Genomic DNA, 11,822 nt, shown 5'->3' on the forward strand with positions numbered 1-11,822 from the left:
CCACTGCCTGAGTTCAACTAGTAATTGTTATTTTTCAAATACTTTAGCTGCACTTGATTGAGCTTGCTTGGCACAATCCCAGTGCAAACCCAGCCAATCTCTCTCTCGGCAGTGAAGATTAACTACTTTAACTCACCACCAGTACAGGCTGCTCTCCAGCTGGGCGCAGGTGTAGAGGGCACAGCAGTGCAGAGACACGATGCGCTCCCCCTGCAGCTCAGGGTAGGCCTGGGCACTGTGTTCCAGCTTGGATGCCACGCTGCTCAGGGTGTCATCCATCCAGGTCGCCACCTTGTTGGTCTCCGTGGCCACGGTGGCTCTGATGCTGTTAGCAGACAGCAGGGTGATCTTCTCATTGGTCAGGCCCAAGAAGGACACCCGGGGGTGGCGGATAGAAGGGTTCTGATTGGAGGAGGAGTCCATTTTTTAGATATATTTTTTTTAATGGGGTGAGTTTGCTAATAAAATGTGTATTTGAATGAAAACATCTATTTGCAAAGTAGTCCTCAGGAGGAGAGTTAGTGTTCTTAGTGTACAGCACTGGTCTCTGATATATCATTTGAATTTTATTTGATAAAAGTCTGCTGCTGAATCCTTCACATTGTTCATGCAATCAGTCCTGTTGGCTTGTTGTACAGTACTGCTGTTTACCTGTGTGTTTCTGTATGGTTCTGGTTCACTCCACTTCCACTGGTAGAGTTCCCCCTTAGAGCTCACTGCCACCAGCTCAGAGAACAATGACCCGATGCTCACAAACTTCACACCATCCTGGACCAAAACGCCAACAGAAATATTACTTAGAAAAATGTGCTCATCTGATCTGTGCATATAAACCCAAAACAATATTGAGGATATAGACCTAGCGAAAACTTAAAAACATATTGATAGAAATAAACCAAGTGGGAAATCAATTAACATGATAAATTAATGCTGTCATGTTCCCTGAACAAGCTTTATTGACATCGCATCAATGAATGAACACCAAAATTAGTGGACCTTGCCATTAATCAAATTATTCCATCAACCAATCGATCAATGTCCCCATCCTCCCACCTTGTCAGGCCACCACTGCAGCTCCTCGCCCAGAGAGACAGGGCTCTGGACGGGGATGTTCTTCTTGTCCAGGCTGGGCTCCCCCTCGCGGCTGGTGGAGCCCCTCTCCGTGTCAAACGAGGCCCCATCCAGCCACCTTCGCTCCCGCAACCTCAACACAGACTCGCGCTCACGCAAGAGCTCTGAGTCACGCTCTAAGGGAAGAAGGAGAACTGGTATGGCAATGGGGTCACACCAGTGGGATAAAAGTAAGCCACTCTCTGGGGAAGACCCGTCAACAAATTAAAGAAATTTGTTTTTAGAATTATGCAAATAAGAGGGTTTTGGCAGTAAAAAGGTGAAAGTTAATAGTGGTTTCTGTCTGCACACTCACATGTTGAAATGTGAGGTAGGAAGACAGGTCAGGATAGATTAGAGATAGACATGCATTACAAGGAGAGGGTTTGTCCTACAGCATAAGGCTGCAGTAGAGAGTGGTGCCTGTAATGACAGGGTCTAATGGGCCTTTCTCAGAGGGCTCACTGAAGAACAGGTATTATGGCCATGCAGCATACTGAACACACATTCACAACACCACATCCACATGGGCTTTGCCGACAGGTTGAAAAGGAAAGACTAGTATTGACTTTAACAATATACCTCGACTATCAGAGAACTAAAAGCATACTATATGTGGTGAAAAGTAATCTTACATCCATTTAGGTAACGGATAAGGTAACTTGTTGCTACAACTATTTAGGAAGAGAAATATGATTTCCATCTCCTGACTACAGAAGAGGATGATGGTCCCTAGGCAGCAGCTCTGAGTGCCGTGTGGTCAGTTACCTCGCGAGGAACCCAGGCGGGACAGGGAGGAGCGTCTGAAGGATGGGTAGCCAAAGTAGCTGATGTCCTCAGAGAACATGGCGTCAGCATCGATGATGACACTGGGGTGGGCTGAGTGGATGTCAGCATCCAGCAAGGACATCAGGTCCTCTGTAAGGTCAACACAAAAGAGAGGGATGTTAATGACATGACTATTACTGTCCCATCAGGCAAGGGTCAAACCCATAGGTTAATAAAGACGTTTGCATTTAGAATTGTGAAAACTCGACCAGTTTCACAGATGTAGAAAATCACAAATTTAGCAAATACCAACTATCTACATAAAGTGTTGACATAAGCCCCTTAAAACCAGACCAAACGGTTTGAGAGCCCTCTGCTCTTCATACAAAGCTGCCATGCTGAGTCTTTCTTGCAATAGATTACCATCTTAATGAGAAAGCTGTAGAATACACATCAAGGTGAAATAAAGTGGTACCTCCAGGGAGGTAGGACTCGCTGGCTGTGTCATCGCCATCGTCACCGTCCTCATCGTCTCTGCTCAGTAGGTTGTTGACAGCCAGGTTGACATCCAGGTTGGTCCTCTGGAGCTCCCGGATGATCACACTCCTAGACTTCCCCTGGAGGACCACCTGAGCCTGGGGAAGAAGGGAGGCAACATGAAGATCACCACCCAGAAATCAACCATGTGACGGTGGCGACTGAGCACCAGAGAGAAGTGAAGGCCATGTGTTGAGGCCCTTTATATGAGGGGCTCTGGTCAAACAATAAAATTGTCATATGGTGGGGTCACATCCAGAATTTAAATAAAAATGTAGTTTGAGGACAGACAGTGGGTCTAACCTGGGAGATGAGTTCCTCTGGGATGACCGAGGCAGGGATGACAGGCTGGGGCTGGCTGCCCAGGAGACCAGAGCCCCGGTCCCTCCCTGTGCGGATCACCCTGGTCTGACGTCTCGAGTCCCTGGCAGCTGTAGATGACCTCCCAGAGGAGCCTCCACCACCACCTCCACTGACAGCTCCTCCTACACCTCCTCCCCCTGCACCTCCTACACTGCTGCTGCTGCCACCGCCGCCACCACCACCACCTCCTCCTCCTCCTCCTCCTCCTCCTGATCCACCGTTCACCCCGGAGCTCCAGCGACTCCTGTTATAGCACAAGGCGAAGGTCAGGCACAGCAGTCAGCCACACAGCAGAAACTCAACTCAACACATGGCTGCCAGCCTGCACACTGGATTAGCAATTAACCGTGGGACAGCTGGCTTTCACAGAGAGAGCAGAGGTCCTAGGGTATTTATGCATACCGCAATTTGGAAGAAATAGTTTGGTAGCAAATGTCTTTTCATTTTTGAGAGATGAATTTGACTACATTAAATCTAATTAAGGAGCCAGTAAGGTAACAAAAAAAAACAAGGTGGAAAAAACAATGGAGGATGGTAGATTGCTTTCACCTAGTCTCATTCAAAATCAGCACACAGCACATTTCTATCAAAGCTCAATAGGTATTTAATGTTTATGCCTTTAACCTCAGAGCTGCTGCTGCTTTGGATTGAAGGTCCCAATTTCCAGGACAACTCTGTGCTACAAGGTCTGATTCTGACCACTTCATCTCATTTTACATGTACAATACCTGAATCCTGGATAGTAATGACTTCAGCAGTCCTCCTGCAGCTGTCTTTGTCTAGGCCTAAGTGGCACTAATGCACATGAAGCCATATAACGACTTTACCCGAGTGTGTCTAGGGGAGGTTTTTCCTGAGGGCCCTTACTGCCAGAACTTACCCAAGGGTGTTGCCTGCCAGTCTGCCCAGTGTGTCAGAGCCAGACAGGAACCAGGGAGGATCACTAGTCCTGCCTGGCCTGGAGCTCCTTCCTGTCCCTGAACCACTGCCACTCAACTTTGAACTGGAAACAAAAGACGGGAAGACGGGAGATCAGATCAGTTACTACATACCTAGTAGTCCCACATGGGACCAAAGATTAAGACGACAACCTGGGAGTGGAAATCCCAGGTTGTGGCCCATGTCTTAGGGCTTTTACATTTTTATGTTTAAGGTAATAAAAAAAAACAACAGGGGAAATGGAGACTAGCAGGGCAACACCCTCGGGAATCAGAATTGGCTGCAACTCGTTCCACCTTCAAGACTTATTCCTTTTTAAAGGTTCTTGTGATTTTTTTAGGGCTGCGATTGCTAACTCCTAAAATATGATCATTTGATATCATCGGAGTGTACTGTGTTTAAATAAATTTGATGTCTATTGTACATGGATGTATGGATATGCTGCAGTCTACATTTGAGTCAATTGCATTACATACTTGCCACCAAATCATAAGCAACGCCTGAGACTGACCATAACAGCAATGTTCTCTGAGATTCAAACCCATGACTCTTTTGTACACAGTATCTCAATATATTGTGAATTGCTTCCCAATGAAAGAATGCAGATACATTTTACGATTAGGCATTTTAGCAACACACAAAATATAGAAGTGTTTTATTTAGCAACTGAGTATAATAGGCCTAACAATGAGTTGTGCAGACTTCTGCAGAAATAAAACAGACCTGTAAAAATGTACATTTGTTTATCATTTATTACACAAGTATTACACTGTAAAAAAATGAAATATAGTGCAGTGTGACTGGATAGTATTCTGAGTGGAAGCTTTGTTCAGTCAGCTGTCAAAGTTAGTGATTGAAAATGTGCAGTGCTTTTTCCACAGTAAGGCTTTCCAGTAAACTTTGCTGACTGCAAAGCTATTACCATCTGAAACCATCTCATTTTCTTTTGAAAAGTTCAGCTTATTTCACTGTGCCAGGCAACAAAACATATGCTCTGCAGAAAAGCTTCAAGTAAACCAGTCACATTGTTCAACAGTCATTCTCAGGCTGATTCACTTGCATGCTTTGCAACTAGAGGGCCTAGTTCCCAGTTTGATGCTGTTCTGCTGGTATGATATATATGCTATCAATGAAACTCACAAATGCATGCAGGCCACCAAAACAATCCCGAGCAAAAGCTAAAAGGGCATTCTTGCTCATACAAAATAAAACAAAGAAAAGCTAATTCATAAATGCAATTGGCTTTCAGAACACTGCCTAGATTTTCTAAATGCTAAAATACCATTGCGAGCTTTGTTTTGTCAACACAGTGAACACTTTCTGGTCTTTCATTTGTCATAACATTTTAAGTGACTAAGTAATAAAATAATGAAACCGTTCAACTAGTAAGCCTAAGGACTTAGTATGAACTCAGTGGAACTCAACTCGCAGGACTCACCATTGCTAGGCTTCAGCATGCAGGAGTCAAGGCAGACAAAATATATTGCTGCGTTTTGTAAATGCAGATCTAAAACGCTTCTATTTGTCAATTCTGCTCGGCTTCAGGCAGGGTTCGCGCCAAATCAAGAATGTAAAAGGACTCATTTTGAGCTTCAGTTGCACTTCCCCACTCAGATGAAATCTCTGCTCTCTCATAGGATCACCAGACAGCGCTCTGACTGATATGATGTGTTCGGGTACTTTCCTCCAGTGTAGAATTTTCAGTAACAAGTTACAAAAAAAGATTTTCATCTGGCAAAACATTAGGAAATGTAGCTGGCTACATTCTTTCGATGACAAACATTACAAATATGATGGCCACCCATCGTTTTTGCAAAAAAAATACCTTTTTCATTGCAATCTAATTTACTAGCCAAATAGCATTGCACTTCTGTTGTCATCGGATGAAAACAATTTTCTGCCGAATGTGTTGCACTAATGTGTTTTGTGTGAAGAAAAGGGGTGTACAACTATATAGTTAATCACTCTACTGAAGCAACAAACAAAAAAACGTTCAATATAAAAACGCAGGTGAAATGGTTTAAAACGCAGGTGAAATGGTTTAAAACGCAGGTGAAATGGTTTAAAAAGCAGGTGAAATGGTTTAAAACGCAGATTTTTTTAATGGTACATGTTTGGAAACCACCAATTTCTAAAAGCTAATGCAACCCCTGGTATATAAAGTTCTCTTAAACTCCATTAGGATGAAACTATTTTCCTAGTGTAAACAGTCTCACCCATCGTTGCCATCTGGTTTGGTCAGCTCCAAACGATCAGGCTGGACAGCAAAGCTGATCCGACACACACGTCCATCCTGGAAAGAAAGAAATTACTACATATTATCAAAAAGGAAAAGGTGATGGCATGTCACAAAAAAAAGACTGCACTAAAATATTTGTTTTATTAATAAATGGTGCTATTATTTTTATTTTTTTAAAGACTGCACTGTATAGGGAAATATGGTGCCATTTGGAATCACAACCTCCATCCAAAATGTAGAGGCAGTACAGCTCAAATGTTATTGATTGTAATATACATAAATCCTTCGATGTTACCTCAAGCAGAAAGCCAGCATGGTTTGGGCCAACTACACATTGTTTTAAGGAGGCCTGCTCCAGCAGGTTGAGGTGTGGATGACTGCATTGGAAACAGATAATGTAGTGAATGTTAACATGTAGAAAACCTATAAAACCGCTATATACCTGTGGAGTGTGGTCCCTGCTGAAAGACATGGCTGAATAATACATTTGCTGATTATTCCACAGTTAAAATAAAATACATCATATTCAGGTCTTACCTGTTAAAGTTGTATTTGTTGAGTTTCTCCGACACTTCACGAAGTCTGTTAAGGATAAAAATTCAATAAAAAACATTGACATTGGTGAGATTGTTCATTCCCGTTCACGGTATGAATCTGTGCAATTAACGGTCTGGAAATCCATGGCCAATAAGGACATTTCTACTAGTCTGTACTCTGTGTAGACTAAGGAGCAAGGCATCTGCTTGCACGACATTAACAAGAAGTCCGATGAGAATCTCAATAGTATCAAAATTACACACCAGCTTCATTTAAAAAAAAATCTAAATAGCAGTATAGCTTAAACAGTTAGAGCATGGTGTGTATGCACTGCATTGGGACGGTTGCCTTCACTCAGGATGCCAGCTGGCAGGTCATTCCCAAAGTCAAAGGGAATGTGCGGAGCTACAGTTGAAGTCAGAAGTTTACATACACCCTAGCCAAATACAATTTAAACTCAGTTTTTCACAATTCCTGAAATTTAATCAGAGTAAAAATTCCCTGTCTTAGGTCAGTTAGAATCACCACTTTATTTTATGAATGTGAAATGTCAGAATAATAGAATGATTTATTTCTGCTTTTATTTCTTTCATCACATCCCCAGTGGGTCAGAAGTTTACATACTAATTGAGTGTATTTGGTAGCATTGTCTTTAAATTGTTTAACTTGGGTCAAACGTTTCAGGTAGCCTTCCACAAGCTTCCCACAATAAGTTGGGTGAATTTTGGCCCAATCCTGACAGACAGAGCTGGTGTAACTGAGTTAAGTTTATAGGCCTCCTTACTCGCACACGCCTTTTCTGTTTTGCCCACACATTTTCTATAGGATTGAGGTCAGGGCTTTGTGATGGCCACTCAAATACCTTGACTTTGTTGTCCTTAAGCCATTTTGTCACAACTTTGGAAGTATGCTTGGGGTCATTGTCCATTTGGAAGACCAATTTGCGACCAAGCTTTAACTTCCTGACTGATGTCTTCAAATATTGCTTCAATATATCCACGTAATTTTCCTTCCTCGTGATTCCATTTATTTTGTGAAGTGCACCAGTGTCTCCAGCAGCAAAGCACCCCCACAACATGATGCTGCCACCCCCGTGCTTCACGGTTGGGATGGTATTCTTCGGCTTGCAAGCATCCCCCTTTTTCTTCCAAACATAACGATGGTCATTATGGCCAAACAGTTCTATTTTTGTTTCATCAGACCAGAGGACATTTCTCCAAAAAGTACTATCTTTGTCCCCATGTGCAGTTGCAAACCGTAGTCTGGCTTTTTTATTGCGGTTTTGGAGCAGTGGCTTCTTCCTTGCTAAGCGGCCTTTCAGGTTATGTCGATATAGGACTCATTTTAGAGTGGATATAGAGATACTTTTGTACCCGTTTCCTCCAGCATCTTCACAGGTCCTTTGCTGTTGTTCTGGGATTGATTTGCACTTCTCACCAAAGTACGTTCATCTCTAGGAGACAGAACCCGTTTCCTTCCTGAGCGGTATGACAGCTGCTTGGTCCCATGATGTTTATACTTGCGTACTATTGTTTGTACAGATGAACATGGTGCTCGCAAGGATGAACCAGACTTGTGGAAGGCTACAATTTTTTTTCTGAGGTCTTGGCTGATTTATTTTGATTTTCCTATGATGTCAAGCAAAGAAGCAATGAGCTTGAAGGTAGGCCTTGAAATACATCCACAGGTACACCTCCAATTGACTCAAATTGTGTCAATCAGAAGATTCTAAAGTCATTACATAATTTTCTGGGATTTTCCAAGCGGTTTAAAAGGCAGTCAACTTAGTGTATGTACTATTGTGACCATTCTTTTTAGTACAAGTTTAGCAGAGTGATTATTTAGTACAACTCCAAGTCCTTAACTGTCATCATCCTAGACCTGCAAAATCTTTGATTGTAGGGAAGTTTAAAAACCATGTCGCAGCCTCCCAGGTGGCGCAGTGGTCTAGTGCAGTGCTAGCTGTGCAACCAGAGACTCTGGGTTCGCGCCCAGGCTCTGTCGCAGCCGGCTGCGACCGGGAGGTCCGTGGGGCGACGCACAATTGGACTAGCGTCGTCCAGGTTAGGGGGTGTGGCCGGTAGGGCTATCATCGTCTCATCGCGCACTAGCGACTCCTGTGGCGGGCCGGGCGTAGTGCATGCTAACCAGGTCGCCAGGTGCACAGTGTTTCCTCTGTGTTTCGGGGGACGCATGGCTTTTGACCTTAGTCTCTCCCACGCGGGAGTTGTAGCGATGAGACAAGATAGTAACTACTAACAATTGGATACCACGAAATTGGGGAGAAAAGGGTACTCTAGCATCTATTTTCTCAATGAGTGAACCAGGCACATTCCTTACTCCTTTTGCTTGCTATGAAATGACAGGTCAAATAGGCTCAACAATAGTTTAAACAGAGCTTCAACTGCTATAGGCTACACTACTAAACGCATTGATTCTAATGGCTTAAGTACAACAATGGTTATGTTGACAGGAAACAGGTGAAGAGAACAAACATTTAATTAATCCATATGCTCAAGGGAGCAAGTCAATACACGAAGGCTGATATCATACAAAAAGTCAGCCGCAGAAAGTGGACAAATCTAGTCAAAGATGCAATATTACCTGTTGCAAAGGGGAAAGGCTATCAGACAGTTGCATGCAAGCTGTAAGGGGTGAAAATGTAAGTAATAGGCCTATGCCAAATTACATTTCCTGTCAAGCAAGCCCAGTGGACAAGCCAATGGATGGCAATGACTTATAAGGCAAGGCCTGGTGGGTTGTCCAGCGACAGGAACCAGTCCGTCAGCAGAAGATAAACAATGAGCCAGCAACACTGTCTTGATATATGAGGCACACCACCCAGAGCCATTAATAACCAACATCAACAGGACAGAAGGGCACTTTTAGTCTGCAAGAAATGTGTTGGCATAATCTCAACCTAATGTTCTCCTCCTAACCTGTACAAAAATACTGTTTTATCCATGTGGGTCAGAGAAGAATTAGTGTACTCAGCTGGGTCATGGAAAGACATCCCGAACAGTCGAGGCAAGAGCAGTCCATGAGACTGGCTTGTGAGTCACAACTCATTCTTGTAAGCAAATATATACTTTTTTTTGTGATAAAAGTATGCCTCTTGAGAACTATGGTAAGAAACACCTCTTTGGTAAGACAAATAACTGCAGTTGAGCAGTAGGGGGATATATTTGCACATGGTGACCATATAGCAACTGTGAATGCATGCCATTGCCTGTGCTAGAGGCTTGTAAAAAGATTTGGCTTACCTGGGGATTGATTGTCATTCCACATCAGCCAATTGTCACAAGATGAGTGAACATGATTGTATTAGGCCAAAGTTAAATCAACTGAACCATCTTGGTAAATTAGGCCCAAGCAGGTGGCCAATGGTAGATACCTGGATTATACACAAGTACAAAATCCTAGCTTCATATGTCATATCCTGGATTATAATTCAAGGTCATTCAATATGTACTTTTCCAACATCCCAATCTCTGTCTTAAAGTAGAACGGCCCATTAATCAGTTCAATCTCAATGGATGATATAAATAGGTTTACTATAAATCACATACAGAGCAAAATGCAGGTCACAAGACAGACAGTCAACTGTTCATCATAGCTGGTCCTTGTCTCTCTTAAACTAACGTCTATAAAATAAAAAATGTAATTTAAAAAGGCCAACTCCACCACTTTCAACCTCTTATTATGTCCAGCATATGTGAAAACCGCGCATTTCTGTTTTGTACTTCAAAGAATACAAAGTTAAAACGTTCTTGGTACCAAATTATATCTTCAACAGTGATTTTCAAACAGTGTGAGAGTCGCGGTGACATGGGGGCCAAGAAAATACACCCTCGGCCTAGAAGCTCGTTGCAGGTTTTGAAAATCATTATTTTTTTAAACCTACCTGTAATGTCACAGAGAAGCATTTTTTTAGGACCTTAACTTTTTTTTTACCACATATCATAGAAAAGCGCTGTTTTCACAAACTGTATTGGTTTGATGCTGGAGATTATGACTATGACGTTGAAAACGGGTTGAAATCTTTTTTTATTTAACTAGGCAAGTTACAAGTTCACGACGAACAATATTAGTTGGTCGACTAACGTTTGTTATTTAACTAACGTCGTTGGCTAGATAAACAAGTCGAATCAAATAAGCAATCCAATGTTATCTTACAGTTGGTTGGCTGGATAACGGTACCTAACTAGCAAGAAAACATATTGGCACAAGTGTGGCTAGCTTAGCTAACGTTATCTAGCAGTGACTAATACATTAGCTAGCTTATTAGCCACTTAACTAACTAGCTACATCTTCAAACGTTCCGTTGAGCTAGTCAGCTGGATAGTCGACAATAAGATATCCAAAAGGTAGCTAACATGACATACAATGTCAAATGCAAAAAAAACATTGACGGATCATTACAATGCCATAATCACTGACGTCCCCCCCATCCCCCATTGTCCGTCTCAACTTTGACCATCGGCCAATCATTCCAGGCAGACAGAGAACGAACGAAACAGCTCCGTTAACTGCTGCTAGCTATGGCTAACTAGCTTGTTAGCCTAGCAGGCTAGCTAACGTCGTTAGCTACGTTGAAGAGGCTTGTTCAAGATGCCGGGCCTTGCTTCAAGTACGGTAATGTGGTCGAAAATTGTTTGATTGAAATACACATGACAATATGAATATTGCTTTGAAACAAATAGATAATCGTCGGGTGCCACACCCTACACATATATATTGATTTAAACCCCTATTTTCCACGCCCGCAACAAATACCTGTCATTGAGCTGGTCCTCAGTCCCGGGCAACGGGTGAACCACAAAGTGTATGGATGTCATGGATCCAATCCAAATGAACACACAAATGTGTCTGGGAAATGTTATTTTCTCGATATCTGTATATGTAAGGATTCATATAAATATTTTATGACAAAAAATCCCGAGCTTAGAACTACAGCCTCCTCACCCACATGCCGCCATCTTAACTCTACCAAGCTTTTTCGTTCTGTATGTTGATTAACCTTAGCACACACGAAAACTGGATGCTGGTTGGACCTTGAACAGAAACAGGGAATATGTTAAACGGAACGGGATTGGTTTAGAGAAGAAAGGCAATGAAGATAAAGGAAATGAACATTTCTAGACGTCTAGCTCGTGCTATTTTAAAAATGTAACTGAATTGTGATAAATATATTTGTTATTTAGGTATTTTATTAGGATCCCCATCAGCTGTTGCGAAAGCAGCAGCTACTCTTCCTGGGGTCCACACCAAACATGAAACATAATACAGAATGACATAATACAGAACATCAATAGACAAGAATGTGTTG

General features: G+C 42.5%; 1 protein-coding gene across 1 annotated transcript in view; it reads right to left on the reverse strand.

The window, feature by feature from the left end:
* Window positions 1-11,486, reverse strand: part of LOC115102228 (E3 ubiquitin-protein ligase UBR5-like) — a 42,348-nt gene extending 30,862 nt beyond the window's left edge. The window contains 11 exon segments of the mRNA XM_065008718.1: window positions 137-402; window positions 652-768; window positions 1,054-1,265; window positions 1,879-2,028; window positions 2,354-2,513; window positions 2,719-3,022; window positions 3,659-3,781; window positions 5,934-6,010; window positions 6,252-6,333; window positions 6,494-6,538; window positions 11,270-11,486. Of these exon segments, the coding sequence (XP_064864790.1) occupies window positions 137-402; window positions 652-768; window positions 1,054-1,265; window positions 1,879-2,028; window positions 2,354-2,513; window positions 2,719-3,022; window positions 3,659-3,781; window positions 5,934-6,010; window positions 6,252-6,333; window positions 6,494-6,538; window positions 11,270-11,331 (1,598 nt within the window). The 5' untranslated portion in view covers window positions 11,332-11,486.
* Window positions 11,487-11,822: the final 336 nt, after the last annotated feature.

The sequence above is a fragment of the Oncorhynchus nerka genome, linkage group LG3 (genome assembly GCF_034236695.1).
Source record: "Oncorhynchus nerka isolate Pitt River linkage group LG3, Oner_Uvic_2.0, whole genome shotgun sequence".
Lineage (NCBI taxonomy): Eukaryota > Metazoa > Chordata > Actinopteri > Salmoniformes > Salmonidae > Oncorhynchus > Oncorhynchus nerka.